This window comes from Phycodurus eques, chromosome 2 (genome assembly GCF_024500275.1).
Source record: "Phycodurus eques isolate BA_2022a chromosome 2, UOR_Pequ_1.1, whole genome shotgun sequence".
In the NCBI taxonomy this organism is placed as follows: domain Eukaryota; kingdom Metazoa; phylum Chordata; class Actinopteri; order Syngnathiformes; family Syngnathidae; genus Phycodurus; species Phycodurus eques.
In genome coordinates this window covers 34370139-34396441 of record NC_084526.1, presented here as the reverse complement: position 1 = coordinate 34396441, position 26303 = coordinate 34370139, and the positions used below count along the sequence as shown (strand labels likewise).

Below are 26303 nucleotides of genomic sequence, written 5' to 3'. Positions count from 1 at the left end.
TCTGCATGGAGGGCTGACTTCCTCAAGTGCTTCCCCACCGCCGCACACAGCATTTACCAAGCTAAGTAAAAATTAGTGCATCATTGCCGTTAATATTATGAGTAAGGAAGAGTCACATAAATTTCATCCTTGGCCCATGATAAATATGTAGTAATGGTTCACGTTAAGCAGCCACACCCCCCCCCGTGTCCTCTCTTTATTGGCTTCTCCTTTCTTAAGTAGAATATAGATTGACATTGATGACGTAAGAGCGTTGTGCTCGTGCGTCCGCTCCGTTGAGCTTCACAATTAACTCATTCCTGTCATTGACAGGCATCTACTGTATATATCAGTAGTATCAAACTCGAAGGGCTGGCAGTGAATGAGTTAAATAAGGAGATCCCTGAGGCTATTCCGAGTACTTTGAGAAACTTGAGTCCTCATTGCAGTCCTAGTAGTAATCATTTTAAATTGTCTAATTTTTTTGCTAAACCATTGACTGTTTCGTGTTGAGCTGTAGGTGTGTTTTATTGTGGAATCCAGGCAAAAATGGATAGAATGCCATTGAAAAAGAGGCTTTGTTACACTTGAGTCATTTTGTTTTCAAGTATGAATAGTTGATTATGTGAGGTCACTAAAAACCCTGAAGCATCCATCCATTTCCTGAACCACTTCAAAGACCAGGATACAAAAGAATTTTAAACAGGCCCTCCATGCATTATTCCTAAGAAACCAAAAATGGGTTTGTGTTAGTCTCACTTATTATTAATAATATTTGAATATTATGGTACACAATTTAGTTGAATTTTATCAATGAGCATGTACATCACACTTGTTGCATGATTGTTTATCCCAAAACTAATACTTGAAGCACCATTAATTACAGCATTTTGTCATTTTGAGGAAGAAGTCTTATCAGCATGGCAAATCTCAATTTATATAATATTTGTACACCCTTCCTTTGAAAGCGCTCCAAATCTGTCACATTGTGCACAGCCTTTATTAGCTCACCCCACAGAGTTTCAATTGGATTTAGGTCTGGCTGAATGGCTCTATTCCTGCTCAGTCCCCTATCTGCTCAACCCATGACTTCAGGGTGCACTGGAATGAACTCCACCTCTGTGTGGACCAAAACAGCAGAAGTGTCATAGAAGATGGACAAACTAATATTGGCTTCTTGGCAATGTAGGTATTACATCAACAAAGACAGATTTAATTGTCAAAAGTGTTAAAAAATATATTTGCTTTGGTGAGTCTGTTGCTTGGAATAGTCAACATTCAGTGGATATAAGACTACACGGTCTTGTTCAAATTTCAGGTTGTTTGTGATACAGAAAAATGAGACCAAGACATTCATTCATTTTCCAAACCGCTTATCCTCACTAGCGAGCGAGCGTGCTGGAGCCTCTCCCAGCTATCTTTGGGCGAGAGGGGTGGTACACCCTGAACTGGTCGCCAGCCAGTCGCAGAGCACATATAAACAAACAACCATTTGCACTCAGACTTCAGTTCACCTACCATGCATGTTTTTGGGAGAAAACCAGAGTACCCAGAGAAAACCCACGCAGGCACGGGGCGAACATGCAAACTCCGCACAGGCAAGACCGGATTTAAACCCGGGTCCTCAGAACTGTGAGGCAGATGTGCTAGTTGCCCACCGTTCTACCCGAGACCAAGACAAATCTTTTCAAAACTTTTTCCACCAATAATGTGACGTAACCCTGAACCAAACTCATTGAAGAAAAATGCATATTTTAATAAACTTAGATAATGTGGTTGCACAAGTGTGCACACACTCTTATAGCTCGGGATGTGGCTGTTATTCATCCATTTTCTGTACCGCTTATCCTCACTAGGGTCGAGGACGTGCTGGAGCCTATCCCAGCTATCTTTGGGGTGGGATTTGAACACCGGTCCTCAGAACTGTGAGGTAGATGTGCTAGCCAGTCGTCCATTAATCAGTCAAATTCCAACTCATGTTAAATGGGAGTCAGCCACCATTTACAAGGCCTCTAACCACAAATAAAGTTCACTTGTTCCAGTAGGCTTTTGCTGATGTTTTATTTTGTATTCATTTTTATTTTAATTTGTTTTGCTTTCTTGCTGAACATCGAAGGATTTGTGCTGACATTGAATGCTATTTGAAACTGTTCATAATTCCCTCCACCCAGACTATGGGCCCAGTTCCAACTGAAGAAAAACAGCCCCAAAGCATGATGTTGCCACCACCATGCTTGACTGTAAGTGTGGTGTTGTTTTGGTGGTGATGATGATGATGATGATGTTTGTGCAAAATAACCTTTTGCAATTATGGCTAAAAAGCACAAACGTGATTTCAACATTTTGCATAAACAAAATTTAAATTCTGGTATATTTTCTATATAAATCGTTTTTGTCTTTTATTTAACTGAACCCATAAATATCCCAGTCTATATTAACACTTACGGTAGCCTATTGTGCTATTTAAAAAAAAAAAAAAAAAAAGAAGATGTCCTAGGAATTCTTGATTCCATTATAACGTAGGGCTTGCTGTAAAACTTCAAGGTATGTTCCAAACCGAGATGAGTGAATAGACTGCACAGTGGAAAGAGAGGATGTCACGTGTGCATAATGAGTCAGCAGACACGATTAGAGTCTTATCAGCACGTCTGGGTACTAATTTGTACATATCAACAAAGGTACGGTTAATGAAGAAGTCTAACGTGACCTTAGACAATTAGTCATACTGATGACCAGAGCTGAACGATATAGTGTTCTTCTATTGATACAGACATTCAAGATCATGGATAATCTTGCAAAATCCATGACATCAAGGAAATAGATTTTCCCCAATTGCCCTGCTTGTTATACCTCAGGCAGTTGCAACCATCATTTTTACGCTTGCCCTTAAATGTACAGCTAAGGCCAGCCAACCACAAACCTTATTCCATGCTTGTCGTGGATTGACAGCTGAAACAAAGCCAATGACAGACATCAGAGGAAACGAGCAAGGGAGGCACACACACGCAAACACTACATACAGTACACCGTGGGGAAATCATAAAAAGAAACATGAGCGCGCAGTGCAGAAGGTAAGGCCGGTGCAAAATCTGCACATTTGACGGATTTGGTGGCAGAAAATAAGTCAACCTCCAGTATTTGGAGTAGGCATGGGACAGTGTCAGATTCTAACGGTAGGATAACCTTGAGCAAAAATACCACGCTATCACGGTATTTCAATTACATCTCTAAAATATATTATTTTGAAAAATGTGGGGAAGTAAAACATTTTTTTCCATTGAAGATAATCTATTTTATTTTTGCACAAAATATAGATTTCGTACATTAATAAACATGTTCCACTATGTTAAGTTTAAATAAATAAATACATGAAGTAATAACACTTAGTAAATCACAATTTCCCATCCGTGGTGTTTTATTTTTAGAACAGACCCATGGGCTACTCGTGTTCCCTGGGGGCTACCTGGTGCTTGCAGCTCACCATGTTGGTGAGCCCCTGCTCTTGCATAGTACAAAAATATTGTACTAAATATTTTCCTGTAAGATGTATTTGGGATTAGCCTTTGAATTTGGTAATAGTGAAAAATGAAGTGAAAAAGATTTTAGGGTTGATGGACTAATGATTTTAGTCAATTCTAATGATTTTAGTCAATTCTTTTCCAGAATGAGAGTGCTTAAAGAGGAGGATTCTATTCATGTGGTACAGCTTGAAGTAGGCATCAGGTGCAGGTGGAGATGGGCCTGTCTCAAGTTGGAGGCCAGAACAAAAAAGCAAAGAAATGAGGCAAATTTAAATTTGTACATCAACATGGACTTGAGGTTTTTTTTTTTTTGCCTTATTGTACTCTTGAGAGTCTTCCAGATTGCTTAATTTTTTAGAATCAAACACATTCTCTGCGGGGGCTCCCCCCAGACCCACCTAAAATGTTTTTTTTTTATCACCTTTTTCATGCCTTTGGTGGGTGCATGTCTGTGTAAGTTTACCAGTACCATTTAATGAAAAGCAGCCCCACACCGTCATGTTCCCACCTCCAAACGTCACTATTGGTATGTTATTTTTAGGGTGATGTGCAGTAACATTTCTCCTCCAAAAGTGGTGTGGACTATAGCATCCAAACAGTTCAATTTTGCTCTCATCCACCAAGACTGTATTCTCCCAGTATTTAACTGGCTTGTCCAAATGTTCAGCAATCTTTAAATGAGCTTTGACATGCTTTTTTTTTTCCAGCAAAGGGGTCTTGTGTGGTGAGCGTGCATGCAGGCCATGGTTGCGGAGTACATTACTCACTGTTTTGAGTAATGTAGTGCCTGCTTATTCCAGGTCTTTTTGAAGCTTTCCACATGTGGTCCTTGGCTCTTGGACAACTCTTCAGATTGTTATTTGTACTCCTCTGTTAGAAGTCTTGCGAGGAGCACCTTATCGAGGCAAATTTACGGTGGTATGATTGGCTTTCCATTTACGTATTAAAGCCCTAACCGTGCTCAATGGAATGGTGATATGCACCTGTCACTAATGGCATCATTATGTTTTGCAACAATTAGTTTGCGATGCTCTTAAGACAGCTCTCTGCTCTTACCCATCATGAGATGTGTCTTGACACACACCTTGGCATTGAGACCTTTTTGTAGGCCATTAGTTCTGACGGAACCAGCTGATATTCATTTGCACTGACAACACTGCTGGATTGCTGTTAGATTATTGATAGATTTTAAGTGTTGTCTTGGCTTTCCATGCCTTTTTGCACCTCCCTTCCTTCATGTGTTCAATATTTTGTCCCTGTCCCATTTCACATTTTTACACACAACTTAATTTCTGATCTTATTTGTTCGACTTTCTTTGTATGTCTGGATTACTTGGGTTGTTCCCAACATCTGGTGAAATTTTCAGGTCAATAGCACCTTTCGAAGTATATTTTGTGAGAAAACTTGTGACGTGTTAAATACTTATTTCAGCAGCTGTACAGTCATTATATGAGCAGTAAGTCAACAACAGTTCCATTAACTGGCACCTTGATTTTTTTTTTTTTAATTTTTTTTATTGTTAATACAATTTGGATGTGTCCAGGTTATTCTTCTTTTCTTGCTCTTCATACACATTCCCTTATCAGTCTTCGCCATCAGTCGTATCCCTCTGTCTACCTCGGCGTGTGTGGGTGCACTGCTCCCCCCCCCCCACCCCGCTCAGCGAGGAAGGAGAAAAAAAGGCTGCTCGCTCTCCTTACTAACATCAAAGATGCTGATTGTGTAGCACGTGGAGTCTCGTTTTTTTGCAAGCCACCAATCAATTTCCAGTCCCACCCCCCCCAAAAAAAATTGAGGTTGGTAGAGTAGCCAAATATTGTACTGTTATCGAGTACTGTTACTTTAGTATGATTCCAGTAAAATTAAGAAGTAGTCCTCCAAATCTTTACTTGAGTAAGAGTAAGAAAGTAATCAGTGAAAAAAACTACTGGTAACTGATGAGTGATTTAAAAAAAAAAAAAAAAAAAAAAAAAATTAGAGCATGAATATCCATCCATCCATCCATTTTCTGTTCCACTTATCCTCACTAGGGTCACGGGCGTGCTGGAGCCTATCCCAGCTATCTTCGGGCGAGAGGCGGGGTACACCCTGAACTGGTCGCCAGCCAATCGCAGGGCACATATCAACAAACAACCATTCGCACTGACATTCACATCTACGGGCAATTTAGAGTCTTCAATCAACCTACCATGCATGCTTTTTGGGATGTGGGAGGAAACCGGAGTACCAGGAGAAAACCCACGCAGGCACGGGGAGAACATGCAAACTCCACACAGGCGGGGCTGATATTTGAATCCCGGTCCACAGAACTGTGAGGAAGATGTGCTAACTAGTCGCCCACCGTGTCATGGACATCAAATATTTTTTTTTTTTTCCATGAACATCAAATAAAATAAAAAATAATATATGGGAGTCCACATACACCTGCCACCTTTTAAATTTTAAGTGCCCCAAAGCAACAACACATGGATTGTGCCATACAGAAACATTTTTTGCTTTATTCACTTAAATGACTGAATGAAGCTTTTTGCTGCCCAGACATCAATTGTGTGTGTGTGTGTGTGTGTATACACACACACACACACACGCGAGTGCCTGTATGAGAGTGAGAGAGAGAGCGAGAGACCGATTACAGCATGGGAAGTATCCTCAAGAAGCATGTTTTACAGTGATTTATGACCACATTTGGGAAGTCTAAAAATTGATCGCCCACGCAATAATCAATAAATAAAAGTAGCGAACGGCATGTCGATCTTTGTAACGAAGTAAAGTTATCAATTCTTCTTAACATAAATACTCAAGTAAAACTAAAAAGTATGTTGCATTCAAACTACTCTGACAAGTACAATTTATCCAAAGTGTTACTTGAGCATATGTAACGGAGTAAATGGACAGTCAACGGTAATGGACAGTCAAGCGGTTATTGAAATCTTGACTTTTCAGAACTGTGCTATACCTTCAACAAGGTAATTAGCTCATGCCTAAATGTTGGGGTATTTTGGATTTAAAATGCAAAACAAAAAAAAGTATTTAAACCAGAGCGAGGTTTTGTGCTGGTTGTGCTTGGCAAAAATTACGACGAAGCAAGGCAGCACAACAAACATGTTCCACCACATGAAACACCTCATACTGCACAGTGTATTACAATGAGAGAAATGGCTAACAGAAAAGACTTCTCAGTAATCCCAAGTAAAGCCCAAGCAATGTTTCATTGCTTATGCGTTCAATAGCTTTATGCCACGAGTCGGTGTCCACCAGGCACAAAGACATTACTGATGCTATAACATACCACAGTGCAAAAGACGTGGGACCCATGTACACAAAAAGAAAGCTAGTTCAGGAGCTGCACAAACATTTGCAAAAAGCAGAGATGCAATACTGAGGCCACCAAACCAGACCCCCTCTACATTTCGGCTGCGCCTTGAAATTCAGAATCTGTGACAAAGGGGCAGCCTTGGCGGAGTCCAACCCTCACCGGGAACGAGTCCAACTTACTGCCGGATATGCGGACCAAACTCTGACTCCGGTCGTACAGGGACCGAACAGCCCTTATCAGGGGGTTCGGTACCCCATACTCCCGAAGCACCCCCCACAGGACTCCCCAAGGGACACGGTCAAATGCCTTCTCCAAGTCCACAAAACACATGTAGACTGGTTTGGCGAACTCCCATGCACCCACGAGCACCCTGCCGAGGGTGTAGAGCTGGTCCGCTGTTCCACCGCCAGGAAGAACACCACATTGCTCCTCCTGAACCTGAGATTCGACTTCCCGACGGACCCTCCTCTCCAGCACCCCTGAATAGACCTTACCAGGGAGGCTGAGGAGTGTGATCCCCCTGTAGTTGGAACACAGCCTCCGGTCCACCACCACTCCAGTCTGCCAATCCAGAGGCACTTACCCCGATGTCCACCCGATGTTGCAGTGGCGTGTCAACTAGGACAGCCCCACAACATCCAGAGCCTTTAGGAACTCCGGGCGAATCTCAGAATATCATCCACACCCGGGGCCTTCCCACTGAGGAGCTTTTTAACCACCTCTGTGACCTCAACCCCAGAGATAGGAGAGCCCGCCTCAGAGACCCCAGACTCTGCTTCCTCATGGGAAGGTGTGTCTGTGGAATTGAGGAGGTCTTCGAAGTATTCTCCCCACCAACTCACAACGTCCTGAGTCGAGGTCAGCAGCGCTTCATCCCCACTATACACAGTGTTGATGGTGTACTGCTTCCCCCTCCTGATACGCCGGATGGCGGACCAGTATTGCCTCGAAGCCGTCCGGAAGTCTTTCTCCATGGCCTCACCGAACTCCTCCCATACCCGAGTTTTTGCTTCAGCGACCACCAAAGCTGCATTCCGCCTGGCCCAGCCGGTACCCATCAGCTGCCACAGGAGTCCCACAGGCCAAAAAGGCCCGATAGGACTCCTTCTTCAGCTTGACGGCATCCCTCCCTTTGAAATCTTTGGCCATAATACCAAAAGGTTTGTTTGGTGCATACTCAATACTGCTTACCACTAAAAGAACACCATACCTACAGTGAAGCATGGTGGTGGCTTTGGGACTACTGTTCTTCAGCCGGAACTGGGGCCCTAGTCAAGGTGGCGGGAATTATGAACAGTTCCAAATAGGAGTCAGTGTTAGCAAGCTTCTGCTAGCAAGCAAAATCAAAGGAAAATCCTATGACAACAACTGAACTGTATTTGTGGTGGATCAGTGGCATTTTAAATAGTGTCAGGTCTGTGACTCCCATTTAACATGAGTTGGAATGTTACTGGTTAATTTTGAACGCAGCCAGATCCCAAGTCATCGGTGTGTGCTTGTGATACCGCATTACCTTAGTTTATTTTCATTTCCCCTCTCAAAAACATTTGTTTAATATTTATTTATTTATAGTTTTTTTTCCAATTGAGTTGACCAGGTTAAAGGTCAAACTAACAGTGGAAAAGGTTTTGAAATGATTTGTCTTGGTCTCATTTTTTTATATCACAAAAACCTGGCATTTGAATAGGAGTGTGTAGAATTTTTATATTCACTGTACGTCTCACACACACACCTAAAAAAAAAAAAACTGGTTTTGACAGGAACTAATCTTCAGGTTGCTGACTTCCTATCCTAGCCGAACAAAATATTCCTAAAAACAGACTTCAATCTACAGTAACTGTAAGCTGTCATGCCCATTCCACTTTAAGCAGCACATCTGCATGCAGAGCAGTAGTGTCCTGTTCATGTCAGCTGCTTATAGCTATCTGAATAGCTGTCTATTGATCTGTCTGTCTGTCTGCCTCCCTGTCCGTCCGTCCCTTTGTAGCATTATTATTTTTCCCTTTGACAGAAATGTACGCGCAAACACCCCTACAAATCGATCATCACAATAGAATTAATCCACACATGGATGCCAGCATAAACAGTGATTAACATCCATCCATCCATCCATTTTCTGAGCCGCTTCTCCTCACTGGGGTCGTGGGTGTGCTAGAGCCCATCCCAACTATCATCAGGCAGGAGGCGGGGTACACCCTGAACTGGTTGCTAGCCAATCGCAGGGCACATACAAATAAACAACCATTCACACTCACATTCACACCTATGGGCAATTTAGAGTCATCAATTAACCTACCATGCATATTTTTGGGATGTGGGAGGAAACCGGAATGCCCGGAGAAAACCCACGCAGGCACGGGGAGAACATGCAAACTCCACACAGGCGGGGCCGGGATTTGAACCGGTTAACAGTTAAAAAAATGTTTTTAAAGTGTTTTGAAGCTGTGAAATGTTAAAGTAAAAAATTTAAATTGATTTGATGTTTTTCTGGAAAAACCTCAAACATGTTACTTTCATTTTCTGTGGATCAAACTTAACCTCCTTTTTGATAAGAGATTTTAGATCCTAGCCATTCACTCTATCACATTTGTGTGGGAATGGAAGCCGGACCAGTTTGCACTATTCTCATTCTTCCTTTTCTTTCTCACTGTGTCTGCCATAGCAAATGGTGATGAGCCTGCGGGTGTCTGAGCTCCAGGTGCTGCTGGGGTACGCCGGGCGCAACAAGCACGGACGTAAGCACGAGCTTCTAACCAAGGCATTGCATCTGCTAAAGGCAGGCTGCAGCCCCGCCGTGCATATGAAGATCAAAGAGCTGTACCGCAGACGCTTCCCTGCAAAAATGGTGTCGCACTCCGAGCTTTCACTGCCCGGACCGCATCACCCAGCCACAGCGGGGGTGGTTGGAGGAGGTGGAGCTGCTTTGCCTCCTGGCTTGACACAGCTGGCGTACGAGGGCCACGCGGGTCATGGTGGAGCCCCGTCACCTGCTGCCTTAATACCTCTCTCGCTACTCGGTCCTGGGAAACACGAGCTTACTGGGTTGACACACCACATGTCCGCCGTGGTCCCGCTGCACCCCGTCCACCCAGATGTGAAGCTCCAGAGGTTGCCATTTTATGACATGCTGGACGAGCTCATCAAGCCAACCAGTCTAGGTGAGAGAGCATTTCAATGTTTTTGATACATGAGATGGTTACATGAGTAGTTTTTTTGGCCTCTTTCCTTACCACAAAGCTTGCTTTGATATGCTTACATCACAAATAATGGTGAAACTCCTCCAAATCGTTGTACCTTCAGCCATCTTTTTCATGAGAATCTTGGTTGAACGCTACAAATTTTTCTATTGGCATTTTTTCAAGGAAGGGCAAGGAAATATTCATTTACAATTCATAAACAATATTTTTAAATCAATAATTTGCCTTTGGTTAAAACATTTTAGAGTTTGTGGGCAGTGTGGCGCAGAGGGTAACTGTACACACTGAAACCAAAGGGTCGCTGGTTCCCCCGCCCAAGCGCATGTCGTTGTTGTGTCCCTGGGCAAGACACTTAACCCACATTGCAATAAATGTGGTTGGATGTTTGGTGGTGGTCGGAGGCGCAACCGGTCGCCAGCCAATGGCAGGGCATGAGCAAGTTTCAACTTAATTTCAATGTCCATGCATTAACATCTATGGGAATGTCATCCCTGCAAACATGGCTGACACGTAGGCATGTCGGTTAGCTGGGCTGCTACAGCGCGCTGGCGTATCTGTTCATATTTATGTGGACTCTTTTATTGAAGCAATTACGCCGACATTTACCGTTCATTGTCTTAATTAAAGAGATACTACAATTGAATAAATAACATACATACTTTAAATGCTATTTTTGGACAAAAATAAAATGATTTCCGGACTTATTTTACCATGTCAATCACAAACGCTATTAGATTTGTGATTGGGTGAGCGAGTATGTGGAGGCGGAACTTCCGCCTAGAGCAGATTTCCGCCTTACGCTGCGGACCAGAGCAGACAACTAATTTTCAGCTTATATCAAAGGGTTATGCAGTGAGTCAATGGTCATGCAGGGTGAGATGGATCATAGATAGATAGATCGATAAATCCTTCGGTCCATACCAAGACCGTTCGCAAACAGAAAATAAGAAAAAAAGTTAGTTAAGTCTAGTAACTAACGTAACTAGACTTAACTAACGTAACTAGAGGTAAGTTTTCTACGAAAACTTTGGATGTAACCCAAAAGGTTCCAATGTATTCATTTTAGCCTAATTTTCTGATGAAATATTTGATTTCCAGAAAGAGTTTGGCCCGCCCACATTTTGAACACTGTGGTGTAATATTTGCCTATATTGAAAGTGTGGATGTTTTTTTTGTTCTGTTTTGTTTTTTGACAATAACGAGTGAAAATAGTGATAGTGAAACATTTGAATAGGCTTAATTGTTTAAAAATTGATCATTGAAAAAGAGACAGCCACGTCATCCCACATGAGGTTCAGGTAGTGCTTGCAGATTCATTTCCGCATATTTAAACGCGGTTCGTCAGCTCAATTTTGTATTGATTGCATCACAAATGCCTCTAAGATGTTTGAAAAGATTTCCTATGGATGACACGTGTTTCTGTAGGGTGTATGGTGGCATTGTGTGGCAAGTGACACTGTGTGACGCAGGCTGACTTTGATGTGCACTGCTGGCTGTCACAGTTGACCCCTGCCATCACTGCGCCATGTTCGCACTATAGTTCGATAAAATAGTTTTGGACAATGACGTTAACCAGGCCTTTGATTTTGTGACATATTAAAGGCTTTTGTATGGTCATGGGGCTCGGCTAACCTCGGACTTTGATGTGCACGGGTGGCCGTCATAACGGCGGACCCCTGACGAGGACAAAAGCTTGACGTTGCTTGATGTCAGAAAACTATCAATCGTCACCAAAATGTATGTGAACATCTCTATTTATGTCCACTTACACCTATGAAAATATCAGAACAATCTGCCCAATATCCACTCTTTCAAAATCTCAGCCAAATTCATAGATTGCACCACAAGGTGGCGCTTCAGGGTCATATTTGTCATGTTTGAGACTACAGCAGAATGGCACGTTACCAGAGAGAGCAAATTACAAGCGTGTGCTTTGTCGGCAGGAAGTAAGTAATATGTGGGGGAAAAAAATCTGAGCTTTTGCGTCTATTTTTAAATATTAAATTATTATAACTACTGTTTTCTCCGGGCCCTCCGGTTTCCTCCCACTTCCCAAAAACATGCATGAATTGGAGACTCTAAATTGCCCGTAGGTGTGAGTGTGAGTGCGAATGGTTGTTTGTATGTGCCCTGCGATTGGCTGGCAGCCAGTTCAGGGTGTACCCCGCCTCCTGCCCGATGATAGCTGGGATAGGCTCCAGCACCCCCGCGACCCGAGTGAGGAGAAGAGGCGCAGAAAATGGATGGCTGGATTATAACTACTATTGTTATTACTATTAAATTGTAATCATGGAAATTTCCAAAATCCACTGGAATTTAATTACACATTTCTCCCAGTAATTAATGATTACAATTATATAAATTTTGTAATTAAATAATTTAATCTTGGTACATGTAAATTTAAATGCTCTGGCTTTGTAATATATTACAAAATCATGAAAATCTGTCTGTATTAGTCTTCATTAGCATTTTAATAGAGTAAGAAACTATCCTGTGATTTATTTTCATGCCAATGCATGTACAAACACAAAAAGGTGTTCTACCTGTTCCTCTCCGTCTGTTTTTTCTCACTACTCTGTCTGCCATCGTCCACTTTGCATGCAAACATTTGCATTCAAAGTGATGAAATTGCACAGGTACAAAACTGTGCCCACAGAATTCATTGTTCCTTCTGTTTGAATCAGAATTGCACATAGACGTTGTGGTCTATCACGCGCTGGTACAGTACGTCTGTACATATGGTTCCTTTCCAAAACCAGACATACTTTCATATTAATAATGCATAAGTATTTTCTCAACAGTGAGAGAGAGAGGGTGAGTGAGGAGGAAAAAAAAAAAGATTTGCGCGTAATTTCACTGGGCTGAAGATTTTAATGCTACTAAAAGACTGCTCAGCTTCATTGTGATCACCATAGTTAACCTAATTATAAGGTAGAGAGCCCTGTTACCATTTGATCATGCACATATGCCTCCCGCATATCCATTGATTGTTATTCATACTACGCCCTCAATTCTTTATGCGTCCCCTTTTGCCTCATCCACAATATCATTCTCAACAAATCCCTACCCCCACTCCTTCTGCTGCATTTTTATATGCCCTTAAAGAGAGTATTGCCATGTGTGTCTGAAAGCGTTAGAATTATGGCACAACACATTAAAATGTGAACAGTCATGCAGTTTATGGCAAAGGAATTGTTTCAGTAGCACTTCCCTCAAGAAGTATTCGAACAGTGAGTCTACTTCCTTTCTTTTTAATGTAGACTGGAATCATTTCGGGTTGAGAACAAAGATAAAGATGAGAAATGATCAACATTTCAGCTTTTATTTCCAGGATCTGACATGTTCAACTTAAGATAGGACCTTTGTTTGAACTCAACCTTATTTCACATGAGCAAAAGTAGTAGAACATTAGACCAACAGGTTTGTTTTGTTGCCCAGGTGTGTATTATTACATTGATTATTCAAGCAATGAATAGCTGAGGGTCTATATTCAGTTTCAGGTTTGGTTTTTGCCTGTCAAGACTGCCATTTATATTGGTCTTAAGTGTAACCAACATGAAAAACAGAGAGATTATAATAGGTAAAAAAAACAAGCTTTTGTGAAGCCGAGAAAAGATGGAAAATCAATGTGAATCATTGCACAAACATTTGCCATAGCCAATAGATGTTCTATTGGCTATGGCAAATGTTTGTGCAATGTCCTGAAGAAGAAATAAACACTGTTGTGCTAAATACGTTGAACAGGGAGACCACAGAAAATTTCAACAGTTGATGACATGAACACTGTGAGCACTCCAAAGAGGCAAACAAACGATTAGTGACATCAGAGCAACAACCCCCAGAGGGCAGGAGTGAAGGTACCGCAAGCTTCTGTTGGAAATAGTAGCAGAGGACTTGATGACCAAAAGTACAGAACCGCCACCAGAAGATGCAAACGACTTACTAGCAACAAGAATCAGAAGGCCCGGCTGGCATTTGCGAAAAACTATGGAGATGTGCCTCAAAAGTGCTGTGACAGTTTTAAACACCACTTAGTCAAAGATTAGGTTTTGCCATAAAGATGGAAAGGTTAAAGTTCGGAGAACGAAAGGGTCTGCTCATAATTCCAAACATACAAGCTCATTGTGAAACACAGTGGAGGTAATGTCAGGCATAGTTTACGCTTGAATGGCTTCTCGGACGAGCTCAATAATCTTTAATGATGATGTAATACATGATCAGTTGCAAAATAAACTACAGAAACATTTTGTCTACCAATTTAAAGAATAATGCATCCAAACTGATTGGCAGATCCTTCATCATGCAGAATTGCTAAGTCGCGACACACTTTTATTGAAGAACAATAAATAAAATGCATTGTTAAAAAGTAGCCTTTGAAAACATATGTATATCATTTTTTTTAAAACAGAACTCCACACACTTTCATGTTCAAAATGCCTTTTAGGGCACCTGGTTAAGAAGCTGAGGATGAACAAATAAATACATTTCTGCTGCCTGCCTGTCAATACAATGTTACTTTCCAAATAAAAGGCAACTCTAACCAGGGATGCATGTAAAATACAGTGGGTACGGAAAGTATTCAGACCGCCTTAAATCTTTCCCCCTGTGTTATATTGTAGCCATTTGGTAAAATCATTTAATTTCATTTTTTTTCCGCATTAATGTACACACGGCACCCCATATTGACAGAAAAAAAATAGAATTGTTGAAACTTTTGCAAATTTATTAAAAAAGAAAAACTAGTATTCAGACCTTTTGCTCAGTATTTAATAGAAGCTCGCTTTTGACCTAAAACAGCCATGAGTCTTTTTGGGAATTTTTCACTCCTGAATTTTGGCATCCTCTGCCATTCCTCGTTGCAGATCCTCTCCAGTTCTGTCAGGTTGGATCGTGAACGTTGGTGGACAGCCATTTTCAGGTCTCTCCAGAGATGCTCAATTGGGTTTCAGTCAGGGTTCTGGCAGAAATCTTTTTGTAACCTTAGTCAAATCTGTACCTTGCCACAATTCTGTCGCTGAGCTCTTCATGCAGTTCATTAGACCTCATGATTCTCATTTGTTCTGACATGCACTGTGAGCTGTAAGGTCTTATACAGACAGGTGTGTGGCTTTCCTAATCAAGTCCAATCAGTATAATCAAACACAGCTGGACTCCAATGAACCTACTAAAGGATGATCAGAAGAAATTGACAGCACCCAAGTTAAATATATGAGCGTCACAGCAAAGGGTCTGAATACTGATGGCTGTGTGGTATTTCAGTTTTTCTTTTTTAACTCATTCCCTGCCAATGCCGTCTAAAGACGTCAATGCCGTTGTTTAATGGGGGATGGGTGGGGGAGAGTCTTGTGCAGTTTATGTGTGATTGTCAAGCCTCGGGATAACTGCAATGAGGATTGGCACCCTGTAGAGGGCAACAATGCCTTCACCTGAATGTCCCTCGCTCAGAAGAAGAAGAGGAAGAAGAAGGAGGGGGCGGGCCGGCGAGGTACAAGAGACAATGAGAAGAGACAAACATAATGGTGGAAAAGAGAGAAGACAACATGAAAAAAATCTTAAAAAAAAAAAAAATCTTTCGGTACAAGAAATTTATTGCGCCAAGGCAAGAATAATATTCCTGCGACCGACAGGAATGACACCTTAGATCATGCAGGGAATAAACGATGGCGCGCCATGTCAGAATGTCGCTCCGAGCGATTGCTTTGTTCCAAAGCTATCGCTCAAAATGCTGGCCCATACATATGGCGAGATCCTCCCAGCCGCTTGCCAGCTGATTGTCTCTCGACCAGGATTTGAGTAAATAGGATCCGGAATCGTGATGAGTGAACTCCTTCTGGATAGCCAGCCGAACTTCATTACGAGCATCCTTCGACGAAGTCCGACGAAGTCGAAGGTAACTCATTTGCAGCTCGCGTTAGCTACATTTAGCGAGCAAACACTCTCCTTCAATCCTTGTTCCATAAAAACATAATTTAATCCCACTAGTTCACATTATAATATAACATCTGTTGCCAGTGCTGATTAGAATTTTCCATTTCGTTAATCTTGCAGGAATTCAACACCTACGAGTCGAGCGTCTTTTAGGATTGCGACAAAGAAAAGTAATATTTTTCTACCCTTTCAAAACACGTCATCAATAAAAGGTATTCTCTAGTAATCGTATGTATTTTTTAAAATTTACAGGTTATCCATCCAGCAGACGTTCCCATTTCCCATTCCAGTACACAATGCAAAAAAAAAGGTAATTCCAAGCTTTTTGTTCTCCACGTCCCATGACAGCAATTTCAGCAATGTATTTGTATAGTAATACTTATATTTCTAAACTGCACAGGTTGTACTTCAAGCAAAGGTAGAGACTGGTTTCAAAGAGAATGACAACCACACAAGATATTCTGTTCACTGCCAACAGAAGAATAAAATCCATATGTGGATCAAACTGCTAGATTTTATGTGCAAGTTAATAAAAACCTGGACTATTGAGCAAACGGTCGAGGACGAGAATTTGGAGGGAAAAAAGTGCAAGTGTGGAACCCCATTTGTTCATGCATTTCGGTCTAATGTAAATTCTGTACATAGTTATACTTGTAAATAAATAATTTTTCTGTCAAAAGTACTTTCTCAGTGTTGTTTTATGTTCAGATGTTGAGATTTTCATGAAAGAAAAAAAATATTTGTGTCAAAGTCATGGTTCTGCTTGATAACAGATAACTAGCAACCCTTTATTGCTCAGTGACTGTTTTTTTCTTTTTTGTCAATGTCTTTATGTCTCCAAAGTGTTCTCTGTCAATTGACTGTCTGTTGTCGTACTAGAGCGGCTCCAACTACCGGAGACAAATTCCTTTGTGTGTTTTTTGGACATGGCAAATAAAGATGATTCTGATTCTGATGTGTCTGCTTTCACAAAAAGGCTGTTTTTTCCTTTTTTTTTCCTTCCAGAAACAGATTTGGCTGAAAGTAGCCTATATGTGATTGCTGATTAGAAGAAGAAGAATCACCTTTTTTATTGTCATGAACATGCATGCATGCACACGAAATTTGAAGTGACAAATTTAAGGGAGTCTGAATACTTTCCGTACCCACTGTATGTTACTATGCAAGGGGTCCTTGGTATCCAATAGAGTTCTTCCCATACGGCACCCATGTTACCCGAATTCATATGCAAGTTGGAACGCACTGAGGTCTATCATTAGCTTATGCAAACGCAGTAGTAAATTCATAATTCAAATTCATTCAGTAAATATTTAAACGAAAAACACCTTTACTTGTTCTGGTGCTGCATGAGCATTTATTCTTACGCCGCTGCACAAACTAGGTCATCGCACACTGTTTAAAATCTCAAAAAGTCATGTCTCCGTACAATCGTAAACTGAGGACCACCTGGAACTGTTTACTAGCTGTCCACTACCCTCTTTTGGGTCCCGACCCAGCAGTTGAGAATCACTGCTTTAAAGCAGCAGTCCACATCCTTTAATGCACCACGGACCAGGTTCACGTAGAGAAATATTTTTTCCGGACAGGCATAGAAACAAATAAAAACAATTTATGAAAAATGCAGCTCAAAATTACGCTGAAGGTGTTGTTGTTATTAATGGGAGCCCTGGTCTTAACGAGACGGTCCTATCTTGGGGTAATTGGAGACAATGACACCCGAAGTTACCTATGCCCAATCGACTCAGTAATTTTCATTTAAATAGGATACTGAAAATGGAAGCAAGGTACTAAGTGCTTTTTTGGCAAGTTTGAAGGAATCATTGCCTTATTTGCAAGCCTGCTGCCACATATTGCGTACGCAGAGTGTGCTTGGTGCATGTAAATCACCTGTAATGATAAACCTATATTTTAAGTCGGACTGCTGATATTGTCTCTTAAATGCAGCTGTCTTTTTCTTGAAAGTTATTGTCTTTTCTGCTGTGTCATCATTTGACCTTTCCCCCTTTCTGAAGCTTTTCAAATATCTTTGTTTTTTCACTAATTTTTGCTAGCTTCTTGGCTGGTTGCTACTGTATCATGTCACCAAGACGGTCATTTTAATGTGTAGAGAGGAAAAGTTTGGTGCACATGATTTTCAAAACAAAACTTCTGTCAGACTCTGATGTTCTATAAAATATGTTTTGTTCGGTCTCGTTGAGTGGCCCAGTACCAAACGCCCCACGGTGGTTGGGGACTGCCTTTTAGAGCATGACTTTTAACTGCTAAAGAGGAGACTAAAATGAGCAACCTCCTAAAACAAACAACAGAAAAACGCTGGGGTGAAAGGCTGGAAAAGTACCACAGAAGAATTCGGCAAATGCTGGTGTTGTCACTGGGTCAAAGGTTTGATACAGTTATTATTATTATATACAATAAAATCGATTGGGATTCTGATTGATAAAGTTGTTGCAATTAAATGATTCTCAACCAAATTTAGCATTAGCCACTTTAATCTTTGTCTATCTGTTAAAGTACCTTTGTTCAAATATTCTCATGAGATTGGAATCTTGACTTGTAATTATTGGACCTTCTGCTGCTTTGAACTGAATTTATCACAGACACTGTCTCTGTGGCAAAGAAGAGTTATGGCTTAACAAGTGGCATTGTGGTCAGGATTTGGCTTGCAGGAGTTTGTAAATGCTGTGATGTACGCTAAATGGCATTGACCCAGTCATAGAACTCACAAATCATCTTTATCATTAATTTATTGGGTTTTTTAGTTGTGTCATCACTGTCCTGTTTGTCCTAATCTCTGAGGCCAACAATACTAATATATATTAAGGGGAATTATCCCGTTTCGTATATAGAGGAGATTTATGGGTGGGGTTAGGGAAGACTTGTCACGATTCGAAGACGTATGTGAATTGGATTGGACCCAAGAGCAAACTGAGGCGGAGGCAGGAGATTATGGAATGGTTTGTTGCGGTTTGGCTCTGGGAAGGATATCCAAGGCCAGGTGGTGGACCATCAGGACAAGGAGTGAGCAGGAAGCGGGCACGTGAGCAGGTGATGAAGCTTGGCGGCGTGGCTGCAGCAGACAGCGAGGCGGGGAAGCCACGGGAGGAACACTGGAGACGGAAGAGAACAAGATCAGGTGAGTACAAATGCAGGTGGTCTGATAGTTACTCGTAAACCACAAAACCTGGAAGTACGAGCGTTGGCCAGTGAGTCACAGACAAGTGTGAATACTCAGGCGAAGGCTTGCTGGACTTGACAGACTTAAATGCAGGCAGTGATCAGTGCTGCTTGAAGAGAAGTGTGGGGCACAGGTGATTCTGATTGCTGGGGAGAAAGAGGGGGAGAGGGAGAGACAAGCCGCAAGGCACCACCCAAGCTCCAAAAGAGGAACTGTAGTGCATGGATCATAAAAGTCTTAAGATAATAATCCAGGATGAGCTTCCGAGAGATCATAACCCTCCCAGTCCATGAGGAACTGAAACCCCCTTCCGCACATCCAGGATGCGTGATACAGTGAAGGCAGGATGGCTAAGAACACTGGTAGAGACAGGCTTGAGCAGAGACACATGGAATGTTGGATGGATCTTGAGGGAAAGGGGGAGTTTTAATTGAACAGAGGTGGCATTGATGAGTTTGGTGATAGGAAATGGACCAATGTAGTAAGGGGCAAGTTTACGGGATTACGATTGGAGTGGGAGGTCACGGGAGGAGAGCCAGACCATCTGACCCACCTTGTATTCCGGAGTGAGGGATCGATGAAGATCCACTTATTTTTCTCCCTAGTCCGAGTTAGAGCAGCCTTGACGTCCTTCCACACAGATTGGACTTGTCAAAGGTGCTCCCTCACCGCGGGAACCACCACTGTATGCTCCTGGTCTTTAAACAAAGGAGGTTGGAAACCGTAACATGCCATAAAGGGAGTCATACCTGTGACGGAGCTGGTGAGGGAGTTGTGGGCATATTCCACCCACAGGAAGAAGGTGCACCACGAGGCAGGATGGTGAGCAGCGAAGAGCGGATTCCAGGTTTTGATTTGCTCGCTCGGTCTGGGCGTTGGTTTGGGGGTGGTAGCCGGAAGACAAACTGGCTGCTGCGCCCACCGCCTTGCAGAACTGTTTCCAGACCTGGGATGAGAACCTCGGTCTGATATGTCAACAGGGACACCATGATGTCTGGACACGTGGAGGACAAGAAGGTTAGCGGTGTCAAAAGCAGGGGGTATTTGGGAAGAGGTACATGGTAAACACACTTGGAGAACCGGTCAATAATGGCGAGGATGACTGTTACCTTCAGATGGAGGTAGGCCGGGGACGAAGTCCAGGGAGATGTGGGACCAAGGGCGGCTCCGAAAGGGTAGGGGGCGCAGCAGACCAGCTTGGTGATGTGAATCCTTACCTCGGGCACAGACGGTGCAGGCTAGGAAAAACTCTCTGGTGTCTTTGACTAGGCTAGACCACCAGAACTGATGCTGGATCAATTGGATGGTGTGGCTGATGACAGGTGAGCTTAGAGTTGTGGGCCCACTGAAGGACGTCAGAGCGTGTGGAATCTGGTACGAACAGTTGGTTAGGAGGCCCGGGTGAGTCTTCTGAGCCTCTTTTAACCACCTGTTCGATCTTCCAAGTGGCTGCTCCCACAAAGCACGAGAAAGGGAGGATGGATTCGGGTTCAATTGGACTGGAGTGGGGTGCAAACATACGGGAGAAGGCATCAGACTTTCCATTGTGCGAACCAGGGTGGAAGTAGAGGCAGAAACTGAACCGACTGAGAAATAAAGCCCAGCGATTTTGCCGGGGATTAAGCCGCTTGGCGGAACGGGGATAAGCCAGGTTTTGTGGTCAGTCCATATCATAAAGGGTGTAATGGTCCCCTCCAACGAGTGCCTCCTCTCCTCCAGGGCCCAAACGATGGCTAGCAGCTCACTGTTCCCGACGTCATAATTTTGCTCAGATGTGGAAAGGCGACGGGAGAAAAATGCACAGGGATGTAGTTTTTGGGAAACTGGATCCCGCTGCGAGAGGATGACTCCCGCCCCCGAGTCAGAGGCGTCAACCTCCACCACAAACTGGAGGGAGGCTTCGGGCTATCGTAGGTTGGGGGCACTGGTGAACACTTTGAGGGGTTTGAATGCTTGCAATGCGGCAGGGGTCCAATGGAAAGGGGAGCTGGTGGAGGTGAGACTGGTTAGAGGCACGGCAACCTTGCTGTAGTCACGGATGAAACGTTGATAGAAGTTGGCGAAACCTAGGAAACGAAGCTCTTTGCGGGTGGAGGGAATGGGCCAGTTGACGACTGCTTGGATCTGGTTGTAACTGTCCTTTGGCGATGATGTAGCCCAAGAAATGAACGGAGGAGAGGTGGAATTTGCACTTTTCAGGTTTCACAGACAGTTTTTGAGTTGGCGTTAAAGGACTTGACGGACGTGCTGGCGATGTTCTTCGGGGGAACGGGGGAAGATGATGTTAAAACATTTTCCAAATAATTTTCCAACACAATGAGATTGTCGTTTAAATATACAAAGACGAACCGGTTGAGAGTGTAATGTCTCGGAGGATGTCCTTTATGAAGGTTTGGAAAATGGAAGGGGTGGTGGTTAATCCAAACGGCAGCATCAAGTATTCGAAGTGTCTGAGGGGGTGTTAAAGGCAGTTTTCCATTTGTCCCCCTCTCCAATGCAGCAAAGATTATACGCATTCCGCAGAATACTTGGGCGTCACAGAGGGGATTGAAGGAGGAATCGAGGAGAGGCAGCGGGGCTTTATTTTTTACTGTAATGTCATTAAGACCGCGGAAGTCGATGCAGGGGCGTAGGGTGGTGTCTTTCTTTTCAACAAAAAAGAAGCCAGCTCCCAGGGGCGAAGAAGTGGGCCAGATAAATCCGGAGGCAAGGGAGTTACGGCTATAATTTTCCATCGCCTCTTTTTCGGGAAGTGAAAGATTAGAGAGACGGCTGGAGGGAAGAGGGGCTCCAGGCAAGAGGTCAATGGTACAGTCATAGGGGCGATGGGGGGGAGAGAGATGGCGAGGTCCTTTCTGAAAACGGGGGAGAGCTCATGACCTCAGGTACCTGGGAGAGGTTGGTTGGAATAGCTGGTGGCTGAGGTGTGGTGGAGGTCGGGAAGGCCGAAAGAAGGCAGTGGGATTGGCAGAAGTGACTCCAACCGGTGATAGACAGGCGGGTCCAATCTATGGCGGGGTTGTGTTTTTTGAGCCACGCTCTGCCAAGGACTCAAGGAGTTTCCGGGGAAGGAATCACAAACAGCTGGAGGGTTTCACGATGATTACCAGAAATCAGCAGGTTGAATGGTGCAGTTTGGTGGGTGACAGGGGAGGTGAGTCGCCTGTCCAGTAACCGTAACCACGGTGCTCTCGGGTCGTGGTGAGCTTGGTCTTTTGGTTGGAGGAAGCAATTGGCTATGAAGTGACCTGACTGTCCACAATAAATACATAATCTAACTGGGTCTTGCCGGTTCCTTAGGCTCCTCTACTCCAGTGGGGGGTGAAGAGGAGGTGGTAGGGGGTTCAGTGAGCCGTGGAGTGGTTGTAGGTGCAGCCCCCGTGGGTAAAGTGGAATAGCGCATGTTTGTTCCTCGCTCACGAGCTCTCTCTCGGAGAAGGTTGTCGCGTTTGATAGCTAATGAGATTAAATTATCGAGGGAGGTGGGTCCGTCCCTTGTCGCGAGCTCGTCCTTGAGTTGTTCTGACAGCCCTTGAAAAAAAATCCTCTTAAGGCTGCAAGTATCCGGAAATCAATAGAGAATGATGCCACGGAACTCGAACCTTGGGTGAGAGCTAGGAGGCGCCGAGTGGCTTCTTGACCCATAACGGGGTGATCGAAAACTTTAAGTTCTGCCATAAACGATTCTAGTGATACAAGTATCGGGAAGGAATTATGCCAAAACGCAGTTGCCCATTTGGCAGCTCTTCCGCACAGAAGGTTAATGATGTGAGCGTCTTTGGATCTGTCTGTAGAATAGCTCAGCGGTTGGTTGTAGGTCAAATACGAGAGTACAGTTTAGTAAAAATTGACTACATGAACCGAGGTCCCCCGAGTAAGGTTCGGGAGGAGGAATATGAGGCTCTTTGTACAGGAGGCGGGGTTGATCGGAGGGTACGGGCTCCGGGGAAATACTTACGGAAGGATTGCTGCGGTGGCTCTGGGAGGACAGGAGGGATACTTGTTTTGTAAGGGAATTCAATGAGTCCATGATCTCGCAGAGGGCTTTGTCCTGTCTGCTTATTTGAGCGCCCTGGTAGTCGAGCAGGAGCTGGAGTTGCTGGGTCAATGTTGGCCTGAGTATTCTGTCACGATTCGAAGTGAATTGTATGTGAATTAGATTGGACCCAAGAGCAGACTGAGGCGGAGGGAGTAGATTTTAGAATGGTTTATTGCGGGATGGCTCTGGGAAGGATAGCCAAGGAGAGCTGGTGGACCATCAGAATCATCTTTATTTGCCAAGTATGTCCAAAAAAAACATACAAGGAATTTGTCTCCGGTAATTGGAGCCGCTCTAGTACGACAACAGACAGTCAATTGACAGAGAGCACTTTTGAGACATCAAGACTGAGAAAAACAGTCAGTGAGCAATAAAGGGTTGCTAGTTATCTGATAATGCCGGTACAATTTATTTATTTATTTATTTTGACAATTGTGCAAAAAGATGCAGAGTTCTTTAGCACTTAGAGCAGTTTGAATCACTAATATAGCAATAGTCCGATGCAATGACCATTTTGCAAAGGGTGCCGAGACTTCAAGGAGTGTATGCAGTTTAAAGTGACTAATAGCGCGATAATCTGGGACAATGTTGATTGTGCAAATGTTGCAGATACTCCTCAGTCAGTGTGCAAGTGGGGCAGATGCTACTCTGGCATGAGTGGCCAGTATTGGTCAACAACAGATATGCAAATAGTGCAGCGTGGCGAGGCTACTACAGTGAGTGCACGAGTATATATCATTGGCCCGACAGAAATGTGACAAGAAACTCAAGACAAAAAAAATTGGCAGCATGTTGCATTGGAATTGTAGGTTAGCTGTTTAAGAAGTTGATTGCAAGAGGGAAGAAGCTGTTGGAATGTCTGCTAGTTCTTGTTTGCGTTGATCGGTAACGCCTACGTGAGGGAAGGAGCTGGAAGAGCTGGTGACCGGGATGCGGAGGGTCCGAGAGGATTTTGCACGCTCTTGTCTTAGTTCTGGCAGCGTGCAAGTCCTCAAGGGTGTGTAGGGGGGTACCGACAATCTTTTCAACAGTTTTGATTGTCAGTTGCAATCGGAGTTCGTCCTTTTTTGTAGCAGCACCAAACCAGACTGTGATGGAAGAACACAGGACTGATTTGATGACCGCTGTGTAAAACTGCCTCAGCATCTCCTGTGGCTGGCCGTGCTTCCTAAGAAGCTGCAGGAAGTACATCCTCTGCTGGGCCTTTTTGAGGACGGAGTTGATGTTGCTCGCCCACTTCAGGTCCTGAGAGACTGTAATTCCCAGGAACTTGAAGGTCTCGACGGTTGACAAGGCAGCTGGACAGCGTGAGAGGCAGCTGTGGCGAAGGATGCCTCCTGAAGTCCACAATCATCTCTACAGGCTTGAGCGTGTTCAGCTCCAGGTTGTGTCGGCCGCACCACAGCTCCAGCCGCTCCACTTCCTGTCGATATGCAGACTCGTCACCGTCTTTGATGAGGCCGATGACAGTGGTGTCATCTGCAAACTTCAGGAGTTTGACAGCCGGGTGCGTTGAGGTGCAGTTGTTTGTGTAGAGAGAGAAGAGCAGCGGAGAGAGGACACAACCTTGGGGTGCCCCAGTGCTGATGCTGCGTGTGGATGAGGTGGTCTCCCCCAGCCTCACCTCCTGTGTCCTGCCCGCCTTAGCTTGGCAGTGAACCACAGCTTGTTGTTATTGAATGTGCGAAATGACTTTGTTTGGTACACACACATCTTCACAGAAACTAATATAGGATGTGACAGTGACCGTATATTAATCCAGGCTGCCAGCTGAATTTTCAAAAGACATTTAGTCTGTGTAGTCTAAACAGCTTTGAAGTTCTATCTTTGCTTCATTGGTTCACTTTTTCACTGTAGGCTTCACACATTTAAGTTCTTGCCTGTATGTCGGTATTAAGTGAATTAAGCAGTGATCAGACAGCCCAGTGCTGCATGAGGTTTGGCACGGTATGTGTTATTTAGCGTAGTATAGCAGTGGTCTAACATTCTATTTTTTCCTCTGGTGGGACAGTCGATGTGCTGTTTGTATTTAGGGAGTTTGTGGTTGAGTTTAGCTTTGTTAAATAATAATAATGAATAATGAGGGGTGAGTCCGGGTGTTTTTTTATTTTATTTCGTTTACTTGTTCGGCGAGCATTAGCAGTGCGGCGTTCGTGTTAGCTTGAGGTGGAATGTAGACACCAGCGAGAATGAATGATGCAAACTCATGTGAGGAACGTGAGCAGGTAATGAAGCTTGGCGGCGTGGCTGGAGCAGACAGCGAGGCGGTGAAGGCACGGGAGGAACACTGGAGACCGAGATCAGGTGAGTACAGATGCGGGTCATCTGATAGTTACTTGTATACCACAAGACCTGGAAGTACAAGTTTCGGCCAGTGAGTCACAGACAAGTGTTAATACTCAGGTGAAGGCTTGCTGGACTTGACAGGCTTAAATGCAGGCAGTAATCAGTGCTGCTTGAAGACAAGTGCACGGCACAGGTGATGCTAATTGCTGGGGAGAAAGAGGGGAAGAGACAAGGTGCAAGGCGCCACCCAAGCTCCAAAAGAGGAACTGCAGGGCATGGATCATGACAAGACTTGCAGATAGCTGGAGATAGAGCAGAAGATGCAGAGGACAGTGAGAGATGGAAGAGGATTATTCACTGTGGCGACCCCGACATCGTCTTAAACATCTATTTTGTCTATTTGCGATACCCTAATAAGAAAACATTGGTCATTGCTGCATGCATATTGTATTGTTACTTACTAAAAAAGTTTTTTATTTTATTTAATTTTTGCAACAGCGTGATAATACCGATGATAACCATAGTAATCAGAATCATCTTTATTTTTTTTGTCCAAAAATGTGTGGGTTTTTTTCACTATAATTGTTATATAAATTGAGTAGAATAGTTCTCGTAGTGTGTATGTAATCAGGCTTCAAGAGTTTATTTAAACTTCCTTAAAGGTGTTATGTGAAGCAATACCAGATAATGATGATTTTTGTCAGATGTGATGCCTTGTGTATTTCTGTATTGGTATCAGATGTAAAACTCACAGGGAAAAAAAATCCCATATAGTTAATTTTGAACAATTTTATGACTTTTCCGAAGTCGACTTAAACTTTTTTTTTTTTTTCGGATAAAATTGCCACAACCCATAAGTCA

The 26303-nt window shown here is 43.4% G+C and overlaps 1 protein-coding gene and 1 long non-coding RNA gene across 2 annotated transcripts in view; both read left to right on the top strand.

Moving 5' to 3' along the window:
* The window catches only part of LOC133399162 (E3 SUMO-protein ligase PIAS1-like), a 117154-nt gene that overhangs the window by 50001 nt on the left and 40850 nt on the right, over positions 1-26303 (top strand). Inside the window, exon 2 of the mRNA XM_061670445.1 lies at positions 9480-9975. Within this exon, the coding sequence (XP_061526429.1) occupies positions 9480-9975 (496 nt within the window). The remainder of the gene's footprint in view (positions 1-9479; positions 9976-26303) is intronic.
* On the top strand, positions 13715-16779 carry LOC133399163 (uncharacterized). The gene is made up of 3 exons (XR_009768181.1): positions 13715-16112; positions 16195-16252; positions 16343-16779. It is a non-coding gene; the product is annotated as an uncharacterized LOC133399163 (long non-coding RNA).